Raw genomic sequence first — 16599 nt, 5'->3', positions numbered from 1 at the left:
AAATCACAAAATACGTTAGTTAAATCAATACCATTTAAGATGTTTACTTGTTTTGTTCGGTTGTCAGAATGTCAAAGTTGTAACACTGAAACGTTGCTGACTGTGGTAGTGTTTTCTGTAAGAAGCCATTGCATTTCTCAAGATGGAGAATTGGAATTAGGACTGACTCCCTTTGCGGTGATGAAACTACTTGACTAAAGTTAAGGAACTCTTAGGGCTCCTTATGCTGAACCGACTCCAGATTGTAAAGACCATTATGATATGAACACAGACAACTATTTTTCAGGATGTGGAAGACAAATCCTGTCCAGCCGGGTGGCACCAGCACTCAGGCTACTGTCACATCTTGATCACAGACCAGAAAAGCACCTGGAATGCGGCTGCCCGAGCTTGCAGGGAACAGTAAGGAACCCTATTGCACATTTGGTTGATGTTTTCTTTTCCACTATTTCTCTCTTTTCTCATGGAATTGGAGAACTGCTTCATTCATTCAACAAGTATTGAGTGCCTAATATCTGCCTGGCTTTGTTTTAGGATCCCCAAGGCAGTTCCCTAGTTCAGAATGGATTTGTGATGGGCCTTGATGATGTATTTGGTTGGTGCAAAAGTAATGGCAGTTTTTGCCATTACTTTTGCACCAACCTAATATTTGACTTAGCTCTTTTCTGTTAAAGCTGCACCATTGCCATGTTTCTTTTTCTGTTCTTTTCTTTTCCTCTCTGTCTCAGTCTTTGTGAGGAAATCAGGAGATTTTCTCAGTCGGCAGCATTGCAGTTTATTTTTTTATGTGATAAGAATTCCTGCCCATTTAATTGAAAGTATTTAGTAATGAAAAGCCTTATAGCATCAGGCTGCTAGCAATGCGATTATATAGCAATGATTATAAAGCTGGACAAGTAAGACAAAGGCTCACTGGGTAACAGAACATTCAATAAAGGATGACTTGTGGTCAGAGAATGACAACCAATGTATATAGTCCAGAAGGACTTTAAAAATGCATGTGTACCGATCCCTGACCCTCCTTTTTTTTTTTTTTTTTTTTGCCAGTCTGGATATTATCCAGACAACACAATTAGACTAATATGCCCCGTGGCTGGAAATTGAGACTAGGGAAGTCTCTGGTTATTATTGATCAGATCTTGTACTTCATAAAATTTAAAAAGTTATACACATCTTAAGACGCCATTAAGAAAATGAAAGAGCAAAGCACATTCAGGAAAAGCTATTCTCAAATCTTAAACCCAGACAATATAAACAACTTCTACAAATCAATGACAAAATGACAATTCAAACAATAGTAAATGATTCAGAGTCTTCGCAAGAGTAGATGTCCAGTTGGTCAATAAATAAATGAAAAGGTGCTCAAAACTGTTACATATGAGGTAAATGAAAATGAAAACCACAATGAAATACCACTTCACACCTACTATAATAGTTACAATTATAAATATGACAATCCAAAATTCTTTTTTAATGTTTAAACTTTTATTTTAAGTTCCCGGGTAAATGTGCAGGTTTGTTACCTGGGTAAATGTGTGTCATGGGGTTTGTTGTATAGATTATTTCATCACCGAGGTGTTAAGCCTAGTACTCATTAGCTGTTTGTCCTGATCCTCTTCCTCCTCTCACCTTCCACACTCCAGTAGACTCCAGTGTGCGTTGTTCCCCTCTATGTGTCCGTGTGTGCTCATCATTTAGCTCCCACTTATGAGAACATGCAGCGTTTGGTTTTCTGTTCCTGCATTAGTTTGCTACAGATAATGACTCCCAGCTCCATCCATGTCCCTGCAAAGGACAAAACTTTGTTCTTTTTTAAGGCTGCATAGTATTCAATGGTGGACAATACCACATGTGGATAAAGATATAGAGCAAATAGAATTCTCATGTGTTGTTGGTGGAAGTGTAAAATGATACAATCACTTTGTAGAACTGTCTAACAGTTTCTTATAAATTTATATGCATCTACACTATGACCTAACATATTCTACTCCTAGGTGTTTGACCAAAAGAAATAAAAATATATGCTAAAAAAGCTTCATAAAAATATTGCATAGTAACTTTATTCACAATAATACTAATTTGGGTCAATGTTTTTTGTTATTGGTGTTTAGAAATACTTGATATCTTCTCCATCAACAAGAGAATAAATTTTTTTGATAAATTATTTTATAAGTGATGGAATAAACTACTGAAACTTCCAACAATGTAGATAAATCAAAAATAGAACATAGAGAGAAAGCAGTCCTACACAAAAGAATACTTATTGTATGATTCCATTTATATAAATAAAATCTAATCTATGCTGTTAGAAATAAAAAATTGTTATCTCCGGTAAGATTGTGGAATGCCTAGAAAATAGCACGAGGCAATGTTCTAAAGTAAGAGAAGTGTTCAGTGTATTATTCTAAGTGGTTATTAAATGGATTTATATACAATTGGCAAAACTCATCAATTTGAATATTTAAAAATCTATTCACTTTATTAAATGTAAATTATACCTAGATTTTTTAAAAAGCTAATAAAACGTTTTAAAAGTGTGTTTAAAAACTGGTGAAACCACCTTTTTCTTCACTGATGTATTTCATGTTTTAACTGCAAGTAGAGTCACCAGAGAGGTTAATCAGTGGCTTTCAGGACTTTTTTTTTTTGTTGTTGATAAGTTGGTGGTATCAAATAAGATAAAATATTAAAATTTTTACAAATAACAATTACTTTAAATACATATATTTCCATAGTGCTACATGTTAAAGAACAAATAAGACATTCTTCCATGATTAAGATGGTTAAGATGTTAAAATGACATCTTAACTATTTGTCATTTAGTTTGTCTTAATGCATTCTAGCAGTAGAAGTAGTGGTATTGGTCTTTTTTCCTCCATGAGGAAAGGGCTTTGATGTTGATCAAAAGCTGTCTAAACTAGCAAGAAGAAGATTGCAGTATGCAACAATGCGGGGAGAATACGATGGTGTCTTTGCTTACAAAATTAAGGGAATAAGTAGTTATACTGCAGCCAAGGTTATCAAGATTAAATGGTTGCTGGGATTTGTTGATAGAATGTAGATGAACAGAACAGAACTTCCCAACTTGAAGTTTAGAAGCAACCTTTTGCACATCTTCCAGGGTTCTTAAAGGACAATGCAAGTAACTGGTCTATAATGAAGCTTTCGTTGGTTCTTAACATATGAGAAAAATAAGGACAGTATGTATTGAGAAATATCTTTCCATTCAGTCGTATGTGTGGTGTCAGATTGCCAAGTGTTTTTTTAAAGGACTGTTCTTTATTCTGAGATTATAATAGTGCAGCTTTTCATTGTCAAAAGCCACTTTTTATGAAATAATAGCAACTTATAACATTGTTGATGCCCTCATGTTGACAAACCTACATCAGTCTCCCATCATCTTTTGTTTTCATTTTATTGTTCAGTCTATTAATAATTGTGACTAGGTTCTATTGGTGAGTAGCAACGAGTTCTTCATGTATCTATTAATACTGTACCATTTGATCATCACAATAATAAACTTAAGGTCTAAATTAATTTAAAAGCATAGGTACTTTCTCATGCACTTAATCTGAGATTTCATCTGCAGCTTGGTTTTAAGCACCTTCACCCATGACCCTGTTATATTAGCCTAACTGTAGTCTGCATGCCTCCTTGTCAATAATGTCTTACTTTTATATTTATAGTATATGAAATTGTTTCACATGTACTAGCTTATTTGGTCCTTCCATCACTTCTCTTATCTAAGGTTTACAGATTTATTTTAAAAAGAGGTTCAAGGAAGCAAAATCACTTGCTCACAGGCATACAAGGAAGTAAATGAAAGAGATAGAATTTAGTTTTTCATCATTATACTCTCTAAAACAGGTCCCCTAAGTATAGCGGGTTTCTCATCATAGATGTACTGACAAGTATGTGTATTTTAACTGTGTGTTGAGGTAACCCAAAGTAGATTTTCAAAATTATGTGTTAATAATTATTTTTCTCTCACTGCAAACACATATTAAGTTTTTTATTAAATTATGGCCCCTAAATTTCCTTTGGATTTGAATCAAACTAACCTTTCAAGGCAAACCTAAGGTAAGATCAAATTTCTAGTTTATAGATTCATTCATTTAACAAATATTTCTGAAAGTCCTTTACAGAGGGTCATCCACAACGCCCATATTTCCATAAGGACAGCAGATTTTGCTTTATCCTTTGTCCCTAACCAGATTGCTAACTCAACTCGACCTTTATCTCCAATCTTCTTTCCTCCCCATTGGTGTTTTATTATTTTTCTGAATCAAAGGAGCCAGACTCCTAGATTATGCATTTCTTGAATTTACATGTTGTAATCTCATCTGCTCATTTCCTCAGGCAGTCATTGTACATTTGGTAATTCTATTATTATAGAGCATTATCTATGAAACCATTTTGTTTTCCCACAGGAGTGTCTGGAACCCCTGCTGGCCTATCCTTAGAGTTACCCTGAAATCTACCTAAACTTAACAAACAATTTTCGGAGAAGCAGATATTTATTTCTATAACCAGAAAAATTAAAGCTTCTGTTTCTAACTCTATACTACAAATATTTGTGTATGTGTACCTATTTATAATTGTATATCCATATGTACACCTATACAGATAATACCCACCATATTTTATATGTATGTGAGCATAAAATAAAAGGAGTGATATTTTTATAAAATATTAAACATATGAAAACCTAAATATTTCTTTTGTGAATAACTATACTCTTAAGATTTTACCTGTCTTGAAGCAGAGCTATCTTCCCATCTCACTCTTTTGGAACTTCTTGCTTTTTGGAGAGTCAAAAAGAAAACTGAAATTGTACTTGGGCAGCTAAAATGGATTTTACCAAGTTTGTTTAAAAGATAGCTTCAGGAATCTTCAAGCTATAGAAGATGTTAAATATCCTTGAATAAAACCCATTACATCCTGATGCTGAAGTTGAGGCTACAAAGTTAGGGAATTTCAGTAAGCGAATTAGTTCAGTAAGAGAATTAGGGAATTCATTCAGGGAATTAAGGGGTAATCAGGAAGTGGAACCCTGGTCTCTCATGCTCTGTACAAAATGTCTTAGTGACTGGGACAGTACCTCAAGCCCTCCCTCAGCCTGTGTTTAACACGTTTCATATTGTGTGTTCTAAGCCTACAGCACATTAGAATGACCATGTTTGATATGATGGGAAGGGGAAGAGCGGAGATGCCTCACCATACTTACTGTAACTGTCAGACAGGAGCTGAGAGTCAATAATGAGGTCAGAGCCAAGTCACAAAACCCAATCCAGCTGTCTAAGGCCATTCAGTGGAGGGGCAAAGAGCCTCATATATCTAAGAAGGCCTAGAAATCATCATTGCATCAGACAGCAGCAAAGTACTATTATTAGTGGGGGAAAATCATTTAAAAATAGACAAATTATGTTCACCATATCTAGTCTGGAAAAGCAGAGAAATAGATCTGAATTTTGAAAAGTCATAGGCAAAATAAATAAAATTAAATTCAACAGCTATCTAACCTAATGTGTTGCTAATTTTGTTTCCTACTTTTCTTTTCATATCGATGGATATTAACCAGGCAAAAAGATCATGGTGATTTAACTTACTTTTTTCCTTGTTTGATTTTTTAAATGTTTAAAATTATTTTTAAAATTTTAATTTTATGTTTAATTGACAAATAATAATTGTATGTATTTGTGGGGTACAATGTGATGTTATGATACATATATACATGATGTATTTGTTTCTTGTTTGAAACTTTTTGGTTTTTTAGTTTTAAAAAAGAAAGAAAGAATTATTCAGTGGCTTTTTACTTAAAGCATTTTAAAAGAGGTTTTAATGAGCACTGCCGGGGAATTAGGCAAAATCAAATATTGCTTCTAGGAATAACTCAGCTAGCTGCAAAAATAATTTATAAAAAATTCTGTTTTGCAAAAAATATTTTACATATGTTTGTAAAAACAAGAGCTTTAATTTCTACACATTATATGAAGGTTTGACAGTTGGGGCTATACTCATTTCACTGAGTATAATGAAGGAGTCATAATAATATGTTTATTTGTCTAAACACACTAAGCTCCAAATTTAAACCTGAAGTAATTTTATCTAAATAGTTAATTTGGGCTACCTTACTCATCAAATTAACTTGGTATTTGCCAAATTTATACCAGCTTGAAATAAACTTATGAAAAAAATAGTACTTTGTCATTAAATAAGTTATTGTTATAAGCAATCAATTGCTGATTTTCCAAAAAGATGTTTGAAACCTATTGTTTATGTTTTAAAACCTATTGATGTTTTATGCTGTAAAGCCCAGATATTATAATAAACCATCACTTTCTTTGATGCCACCTACCCCCACCCTGCAGATACTTTTTAAATAAAACTGCACTATTAAAATCTTAGAAAGATCTTTTGAAATACATACTTTTTTGTGTGTTTTAAACTTATTTTTATTTCTGTTACGCATTTCATATCAGCAGAAATGTTAACTGCTTGTTGTTGATGCTCTCATTTTCATTTGCGTGTAGATACATGGGCAACCTTGTAACTGTATTCTCCAGGCAGCACATGCGATGGCTCTGGGACATTGGTGGGAGAAAGTCCTTTTGGATAGGCAAGTATCTGTGCTGCACTGTGGAGGGAGGCAAGGACATGAAACAAACAGGCACCACCACCCTGCTACTCCCTTCCATGGGTCAAATGATTGTGGTTTACAATAATAGGCAATCAATAGATCTAACCATTTATCTTTTAAAACTCATCTTAAACCTTTTTTTGACACAATACTTTCATTTTTAGACATCTCGCCCAAAGAAGTAAATAGGGATGTGGTCAGATTGACAGGCAAGAGAGTTCAATGCAATAACATTTCTAAAAGTAAAAAATTAAAAGTTGCTATGACTAAAGAATGGTTAAATAAATTATAGTACAGCCATATGAAGGAATATGTAAGATTTAATGCTTTTGGAAGCCATTAAATAATAAAGACATAAAATATTGCCTTATGTTTATTTATTCATTTAACAAATATATGTTGATGCACATTATATTACATATAAAACATAAAACATATTCTGTTTATGGCAAGGTGCTAAGTGAAAATGCAGGATCCACATCCATATAAAGTATGAAATAATTTAGAATGAAAGCAATTATGCATATGGTGTATGTATAAATATAAATAAATTATACATATTACATATATATATATTCTAAATAATTAGAAATGACTTACCTTCAGTCAAGAATTATAGGTAGGCTGACTATGGTGGCTCATGCCTGTAATCCCAGGACTTTTAGAGACCAAGACTGGAGGATTGCTTGAGCCCAGGAGTTCGAGATGAGCCTGGGCGACCTAGTGAGACCTTGTCTCTATAAAAAACTTAAAAAGTAGCCAGGCACGGTGGCAGCTAATAGTAGTCCCAGCTACTTGGGCGGCTGAGGTGGAAGGAGTGCTTGAGGCTAGGAAGTTGAGGCTGCAGTGAGCCGTGATTGTGCCACTGCACTCCAGCCTAGGCAACAGAGAAAGACCCTGTCTCAAATAATAATAATAATAATAATAATAATAATAAAGGTGATTTTAATTTTATTCCGTCTTTTCTGAAGTCTTAATATTTTTCTGTAGTTTTAACAATAATAACAAATCTTTTTCTTTTGAGACAGAATCTTACTCTGTCACCTAGGCTGGAGTACAGTGGCAAGATCTTGGCTCACTGCAACTTCCACCCCCTGAGTTCAAGCAATTCTCCTCCCTCAGCCTCCTGAGTATCTGGGATTACAGGCGTCCGCTATCACGCCTGGCTAATTTTTGTAGTTTTAGTAGAGACGGGGTTTGACCATATTGGCCAGGCTGGTCTTGAACTCCTGACCTCAGGTGATCCACCCGCCTCAGACTCCCAAAATGCTGGAATTATAGGCATGAGCCACCACACCCAGCCAAATAACAAATCTTTTTAAACCACTTTAGAAACAGAATTTTCAGGGCCCTGAAAGTCAGTGTTCCCACTACTTCTCTTTAGAGGCATTGTATTTGAGGGAATCAGGATAGTTCCCTCTCTTGGCTTTTTGGTGAGTCCCTAAGTTCTGAAAAGAACTGAGTATTAAGAGACAAGCTGGAAGATAAGTTTTCTCTCCATCCATAATGACTCATTTCAAGGCTCTGTCCTCACAATATGCTTAGGCATAATGTCATCTAATCAATAATTCAAGGAGGGCATTCCTAACCAAAAGTATTTCATTTGATTCCACCCAAAAATACTGACTGCAAATCAGTTGGGGGAAGGTAAAATGTTACGTATCTAGGACTGTTTTCATGGTCAAATTTGATTTAGGGAATGTCGGATCATGCTGTGGCATGGGGTTCCTTTGTATTTTATTCTTTTTTATTTCTATTATGAAAGAGTGGGGGAAAGCTTCTTTAAGAAAACATTACAGAAGCTTTACAACATTAAAGTATAATTTGCAAAATTTGCCGGTGGAGATAGAGAGACAAGTCGAGAAAATCTGCTTTTTATTGGATTTGTAGCAGATTGAAACATCTTAAGCTCCGGACTCAAAATAATACATAGTAAGCTACTTTACAATATGAAAACCAGGATATTTAAATAATGAGGAGGAAGAACAATAGGCAAGAGAATATCTGTTTCCCTGTGATAGGAGTTCTGCATGTAGGATGATATGAATAACAATAATAGCTGCCATTTATTAAACACTTATATATGCCAAGAGCTTTACATGCATTATCTTTTTTAATCCTCAAAACAACCCTAGATGTACTATTTTTATGCTCATTCCTTAGATGAGGAAACTAAAACTCAGAGAGGTTAAGTAACCTGCCCAAAGATGCTCATCTAGCAAGTAAGTGGTAGAGCTAGAATTGGACTGGGATTTGTTTGACGCCTCGTATCTTAGAGTATTCCAAGTTCCTATCCCTTGTTTTAGAACCTGGGCCCACATTTGCATGTGATAACTGAGCTTAGAGCAATAGTTGGATTTGATATCTAAGTATAAATGCAATAAAAGTAATTGACACGTTCTTTTGGTTCACATTAGGTTTGAATGACCAAGTGCATCCTGGCCACTGGGAGTGGATCGGTGGTGAACCTGTTGACTTCACCAATGGGAGAAGAGGGCCCTCTCAACGCTCCAAGCTTGGAAAGAGCTGTGTTTTGGTTCAAAGACAAGGGAAATGGCAATCAAAGGACTGCAGAAGAGCCAAACCTCATAATTATGTGTGTTCCAGAAAACTCTAAATATAACAGACCCTACAGGTGGCCACCTGGAATTTGTCACCTATTTATTTACAGGATCTGTGAATATTGCTCCATAGAAAACAAATTGTTATGATTGAGTGGGTATACCTTTGTGATTCAGTCTAGTGAAAATGGAACATTTTTTAATAGTGCCAGAAAGATTGACAAATGAATATTTTTTACAAGATAAGATACAATTTTTGTGTCTCAATACCTTTTAAAATAAATGCCAGCAGTATTATAAAGTGTAAGATTTGTTTATTCCAGAAGACCCTCACCCTTACCCCACTCCAAACCTCAGGGAGCACCGGTCTCATGGTCCTTGGATTTAAAAAAAAAAAATTTGGTCCTATTACCTCTAATGAATTTATTCTGAAATATATATCATAGGTGCTCCTACCACTTTAGTTTGAGTGAAGCTAACTCTACTAGTTCATTAAACCAAAGTTGAACTGCAAAGTTTTCCCTTGGGAGCCCTTTAAATGTGAAATCTAAGATTAGAGACTGTGGTGGAAAAAGAGACTTTTCTATAATGAAAAAGACTTTAGATGAAAGAATCTTGTAGGTGGAGGCTCATCTGTTCAAAGCTGTAGTTCAGGTAAGAATTCAGGGGGCCGCCTGTACTTCAGAGTTCTGTTCATCACTATTCATGAAACAGATCTCCTTTTCCAATTTGAATGTTGGCATTGTACCATCCCAAAGCTAATGATTGAGTTTCCCCAGCCTTACAGAGTCATGAGAAATTTCAAGTAACATGATCTCTTCCTCTGTGTTTATTGTACTGACAAGCATTTCTCAAGGACATTTGGGATAAAGAGTAAATATGAATGATGGTTGACATATGGAAGAAAAATACTGCTTCCTCAGAAGTGTCCTGATGAACTGTGCTGGTGAACAGAGAAAAATAACACTGAAAACAGAGCCCCTGAAAGTCTACATTCTCGGAAAGGATTTTGAGGCAATTGTGAGCCACCCTTAAATCTTTAATATTTGCAGAAATGCCATGTTAACTAGATTCTCTAATGGAAAGGTACCTTATTAATTTATAATCTCAGTAGAGTGGAACATTTTTGTAACAATGAAGTATATTGCAGCCTTACCAGAACTCCCTTCTGAAATCAAGGTTTAAGAGTTATAGGAAATTAGAACTTTATGTCTGAAACATTTATTTAAAGTTTTTCTCTTTTCATAATCACTGAGAAATATGGTTGTGTGAAATGTCACTTGCTCTGTGGGCACCAATGTAACTTCAGAATCAAAAGGGGGTTATCAAGTAGACTAGAGCTCTGGTGCTGGTTTTATTATAAAAACACCTTGAGTGTTACAGACACTAAAATTGCTTGGAGAAAGTCAGTTAAGTTTCTGGATATAAAAACATGGCAAGCTTAGTTCATTTATCAAGGTTGTAATTAATAGAAAAATTTACAAAGCAAGATTGGAATATGATCCAGACATTCTGCCTATTTCTTAAATCTGAACATAATTGTAGTGTCAGAGGGTCCTTACTTGAGATGTCACAGGTGGGCTCCAGATTGGCATAATGTACAGGTTCTTTGTGAGACACAAGCAGTTTCTGGCGTTTAACCAAAAGATGCCACACCTATCCTCTTACCAGCTCCAGTCAAATTCTTTCTGGTCCACAGGCTTCTTGCAGTATGGAAATGTGAGATTTGGGCCAAAGAAAAAATAGTTGTTTACCTAAAGGGTTAAGTCCTAGGAAGGAAGTAGAAGTTTGGGAAATGAGTGATTCAAAGGCCACTCCTTCCACTGGAACTCTAAAACTATATAAACCATCTAAAACTGGAAATCTAGAACTATGTCAACTATGTAGAACCTTGTCAGCATGGCAGATTTATTACACATTTCTGCAATGTAAATGATAAATGATACTGAACTAATTGCAAATGTTAGCATAAAGAGTGAGGGTTTTGATTTTTATAACAATTAGAAATGCTACAAGAATATTTTAAAATATTCCTGATCATGAAAGCATTAATCAAGTTGGAAAATCCAAGTCATTTTAAGAAGATAAAAACAGAAATTCAGGCAAGTTTAGGTGATGAGTGGTATTCATTACAACCTTCATTTTATTCTTACAATTGAGCTTTGACTCAGGGGGAAAAGAAGTAAATGATTGTCAAGGTTCCCTCTGCCTTAACTGGTAGTTTCTGATGGGAGTGGGAAGGAAGGAAATGGAGTAATGGATAGAATGGGAATGAGAGATTACAGGAGAGAGAGATGAGAAGGGTTGAACAGGAGAGGATGGGAACTGATGGTAGCTAGGAAGGAAAGTGTCAAGAAGGACCTGAATGTACCCAGCTCTTCTCCGCAGACTTCAGTACCACCTCAGGAAAAGGCCCACTCTATCCAGGGGCATCAGTCCAGCTCAAGAGTGTCTAGCTTTTCAGAATCTTCTGATTGTTTGGTCTTTAACAAAAACATAGCATCTATTTGCTAAATATAAACTTAAGCAACATATGATAATCATTTCATCTCCTTCCAAGAAGTGGTGAAAATGAACCAGGTGACATTAATTTGATTTCTGTTTTTGTTTATTTTTAATACAGCCAAAAAGATATGCACATATTTTAATTTACATTATGGTTCTGTATAATTTAAACCATAAACTGGTGCTGAGTAATTTCTGCAACAAAGCAGCATATTAAATGTACTGCATCTAGTGTTGTATCAAAATTAATAAACTTGTTTTAAGTTCTGAGACACTTTCCATTAGCTTTTAACATTTTATCTTATTTCTGGGGACACGTGAGTTTTAGATTTTAGTGATTCTATTTAGCAAGGGATGGAGGAGAAAAGTCAACATGTTTTTTATCTTTACTGGCCAGACCAGCCTTTCATTGTATGGCTTCCTTGTATCCATACATCCAGCTACCATTCATTTGACAAATATTGAACAAGGCATGCCAACCATGCAACTGACATTGTTCCAGATACTGGAGATACTGTAGGGAATAAGATAAAAAATAGAAGTATAAAAAGATAGTGCATATATGCAAATTTATAATAGCTTTTTATGCCTCAAGCTTTTTATCAGGAAGGAAGTCACAGTGGAAATCAGTGATTACATCATCCCTTTTCCTAATCGAAGGGAAACACACAGATACAAACAGCTCAGGCCGAATTTTGTTATATTTTTCTTGATTAAGACATTGATATTAACTTCCTAACTTTTAATCAGGTCAAAGTGTTATTGATAGCAGCTGTCCCAAAGTTTCTGTCTCCACAATCAAGTTAGGAACTAAAGTTTTTATATCTAGTTAATTGACGTTTTAGCAATTACTTTTTCCCAAATGATGAGTACATGTCTCTGTATCTTAGGGATTCCTGGAGTAACAGAAATTAAAGAGAGATACCTTTGATATCATCTTACTTAATACTCCTATGTTACGACAGAGAAAGTTACTGTGTGAAGAAAGCAGCACTAGAACTGAGGTCTTCCACATTTTAGGCTGAATCTCTTCTAATTATTCCACATATCTATTAGCATTCTGAGCAGGTGGTTTTATTATATTCAAGTAAAATATACTCATCTTTGAATGATGAGTATAATAAAATTCACTATATACTTGAAAACACTATCATAAGCAAAAGGCAGACACAAAGGGTCTCATGTTTTGTGATTCCATTTATACGAAATGTTCAGAATAGACAAATCTATAAAGACAGAACATTAGTGATTTCCAGTTGGGGGAAGGAGGATTGGGACTAACTGCCAATAGGTACAGAGTTTCTTTTTGAGATGATGGAAATATTCTGGAATTATAATAGTGGTAGTGGTAATTGTTGCAGAAACAGTGGATATACTAAAAACCACTGAAGTATACTGTTTTAAATGGTAAAATGTATGTTATGTGAAGTGTATCTCAATAAAAACGTGATAAAAATCACCATATAAAATTTATTTTAAAAAGCTATAAATGGGTTGATGTAGCTATGTGTTTCTCTTGCTCATCCAAGATACATTACTCAGTCTTTGCCCCATGTCTCACCTGGGTTTTTGTTTATTTGTTTATATAGTTAGTTAAAGGAAACAAAATGCTGATTTGACATATCTTAAATGTATAGTACTGTTTTATTGATCTTCCTCTCCTTTCTCTCCATCAATCACGGGGGGACTATTACTTATGGCAAAGTGTGTCTGGATGTCTGTAATGTGCAGAGCACCATGATTTTCTCAAAATTAATTTTACAAGCCTTTAGAACAGGATTGTGCAGGAAATGAATATACTATCCTCATAACTTACACACTTAACTTCATTTTGAGCAGTTTTTATAGGTCTTATATTCTGTTAGGCAATAAAGTTTAGTTTATCTTAAGACAGAAAGGAACCAAAATCAACTAACACTTCCATTAAAGGCCTCAAGGTAACCCGCAACACTTTTTCCAAGCAATGACGTACGAGTTCACCTTTCGCTTCTATCCCCATGTGTATTTTTGCTTTCCAAAAGCAATCAATCTCAACTTATCCTACAGAAAAAAAAAAAAAAAGTTCAAATCCAACTATATGCTGCCTACAAGGAACGCACTTTAAATATAAATAAACACATTCAAAGTAAAAGAATGGAAAAAGATACACTAAAACTAGTCAAAAGAAAGCTGGAGTGGACAGATAGTGGATAGATTAATATCAGACACAGTAGATTTTAGAGCAAAGAATATTCCCAAAATAAAGAAGCTTATTTCATAATGTTAGTGGGTCAATAGGTCAGTACATCAAGAGAACATAATAATTCTAAACATTTATGTACTCATAAAGTTTTGTTTGTTTGTATGTTTGTTTGTTGTTTGTTTTTCTGAGATGGAGTTTTGCTCTTGTTGCCCCAGGCTGGAGTGCAGTGGCATGGTCTTGGCTCACTGCAACTTCTGCTTCCTGGGTTCAAGCAATTCTTCTGCCTCAGCCCCCTGAGTAGCTGGGATGACAGGCACCCATCACCATACCCAGCTCATTTTTGTGTTTTTAGAAGAAACAGAGTTTCAACATGTTGGCCAGGCTGCGAACTCCTAAACTCAGGTAAGCCGCCCACCTTGTCCTCCTAAAGTGCTAGGATTACAGGCATGAGCCACTGCGCCTGGCCTACTAGTAACAAAGTTTTAAAATGCACGAAGCAAAATGTGGTAGAACTTCGAAGAGAAATAGATAAATCTATATTTATGGTCAGAAATGTCAATACCTCTTTCTCAATAATTGATGGAATAAGTAGAAAATCAGTGAGCATATAGAAGCATGGACACTATTAACAAAGTTAACTTAGTTGAAATTTATGGAATATTCTATCCAACAACAGCAGAATGTATATTCTTTTCAAGTGCATGTGACATATTTACTAGGCAGACCATATTCTGGGACATAAAATAAGTCTCCATAAATTTTAAAGGATTCAAGTCATACAAAATATGTTTTTTGACTATAATGGAATAGTATTCACCACACTTGGAATAGGGTGACAACTTCAAGCAGTGCTTGTTCTCACCAGTAACCAACCCCAGCAGGAAGGAGGAGCTGGGGGTGGGAGGATTAGGGCTTTCAGTTGCCATATCACAAGTGAGAACTTTCCTGTATGCTAGGACATTTGTGTTCAACATGTGTTTTCAGTTCTCGGAGGAATCCGGATGACTAAGGGAGTCCTTTCTAAAACCCCAGGACGTCTTGCTTTCAGATGTGATCAATGATATACAAATCTCCTTCTAAAGAGAGATAAATTAGGGAATAGTTTTTCACATGACAGAAAGGATGATCCTATTTTCTTTGTTAATGGATTGGACTTGGGTGATAGTTATTTTCTATCACCCAAAGAGCATAGCTCCTCCATGGAGCCATATTTTCAAAATTTCCTTTTACATTCAGCATTGAAAGAACACATTTGTTGCATATATTGAGGAGGACTATTTGCAAATCATGCCCCAAATCAACACTTGAGAGTCTAAGTGATCAGAGAGGAAGGTGGTTCAGTGTGTGTGGGAGTCAGTAAGGATTCAGGGCAGAAGCTACCCGGAATGACCCAGCAGGGATTGGCTCCCAGTAAATTATTTTCTTGCTTACAGATTTCCTACCCAGTAGAATCACTGAGGTCATTTTAGTGACTAAACACAAATAACAGGCTTCTTAAGAGTTTCAGATTTGAACCAAGTCGAACTTTTGCAAGTGTGACTAAGGCCTGCCAGCTTGATGGCAAACCGGGGCCCAGCATCAGGTACCAACAGAAGGCAAACCCTGACTGGAAAGTTGTGCTTTGCTTTTCATTTTATTGTCACAATTTTTCACAGTTTGCCTCATGCCACCTTGTTACTTAATTCCCACACCTCGGAGGGAAAATGTGTAATCTTTTAATATTTATGTTACTTACTTAAGATACTTAAGACTATGTTTCTGCCTAGGTGTTGCCAAGATAGTCAAGCCAACTCTTGTTTATAGAGGGTAGAAAATATAAATCTGTCTAAACTCTTTCACGAAATGAAGGTCTTAATATTTCCAAAGAGTTGAATTTGGTACTACTCTTGGAGAGCCTTAGAGAAGCGTTGTCAATACAAGGCGTCATTGTTTTAGGTTTCCTATCCATGACTTGCTTTTTTCCCCAACTTTCCTCTCTTTTGGCAACTTCTCCTCACATTCTGTCCTACATTTGGCCCTGAGTCAGTTGAAAGCTTTGCAAGTTGATTTTCCATTCCCATCTGAATTTTAGCTTAGCTGTGGAACTGTTTTCCATGTGTTTTTAATCATTTGTCCATGTGTTATGAGCTTATAGGGACAATATGGTTCCCCCAAGCTGCCTGCATTGTATAAGCAGAAACTGGCAAGGTGGCCAGTGGGGGAACAGTTTTCAGACAGATGCCCCCTACACTCATTTCTGTTGGTGATACACCACCCCCATGCTCCAACTGGAGTAAAACAATTTACAAGCTGCATAAAGTTACCCAACAGACATATAGTCCTCTGGCATGAATTACCTTTTTTAGGAGTGTGATTATCCTTCAGGGGAGACATGCCTGGGAAGTGTGGCTGGTGTGTCAATGTTCAAAGGCCTGCTCTGAGACTGTGGTCAGGCTGGGAAATGAAGAATGGTTTAGTCCCAGATTCCATGGAACTTTGATTTTAAAATAGAATCTAAACACAGAGAATTAAGGATAAGTTCTCCAGGACAAAGAGATACTTCTTAGAAAGTAAAACGCAACAAGGGCCTATGTCAGAAGTTTCCTTTCATGTTTTTATTGGACTCAGTATGTTGAAACAAACATTCATTCACCTACTAAAGGTAGACTGAAGGACCAGGAATGGAAAAACAACAGAAAAATGCATTAAACAAAATCCCTTTTCTCAAAGTT

General features: G+C 35.6%; 1 protein-coding gene across 4 annotated transcripts in view; it reads left to right on the top strand.

The window, feature by feature from the left end:
* The window catches only part of FREM1 (FRAS1 related extracellular matrix 1), a 169250-nt gene extending 157265 nt beyond the window's left edge, over nt 1-11985 (top strand). For 3 of the 4 annotated variants that reach the window (XM_033237385.1, XM_033237390.1, XM_033237389.1), the window contains 3 exons: nt 287-402; nt 6534-6619; nt 9058-11985. In XM_033237385.1, coding sequence (XP_033093276.1) covers nt 287-402; nt 6534-6619; nt 9058-9257 — 402 coding nt within the window. In that variant the 3' untranslated portion in view covers nt 9258-11985. The remainder of the gene's footprint in view (nt 1-286; nt 403-6533; nt 6620-9057) is intronic. The other variant, XM_033237386.1, reaches the window with a different exon arrangement.
* Nucleotides 11986-16599: the final 4614 nt, after the last annotated feature.

Source organism: Trachypithecus francoisi, unplaced genomic scaffold (assembly GCF_009764315.1).
Source record: "Trachypithecus francoisi isolate TF-2019V2 unplaced genomic scaffold, Tfra_2.0 Lachesis_group16, whole genome shotgun sequence".
Classification (NCBI taxonomy): Eukaryota; Metazoa; Chordata; class Mammalia; order Primates; family Cercopithecidae; genus Trachypithecus; species Trachypithecus francoisi.
This window is presented reverse-complemented; position numbering and strand designations above follow the sequence as displayed.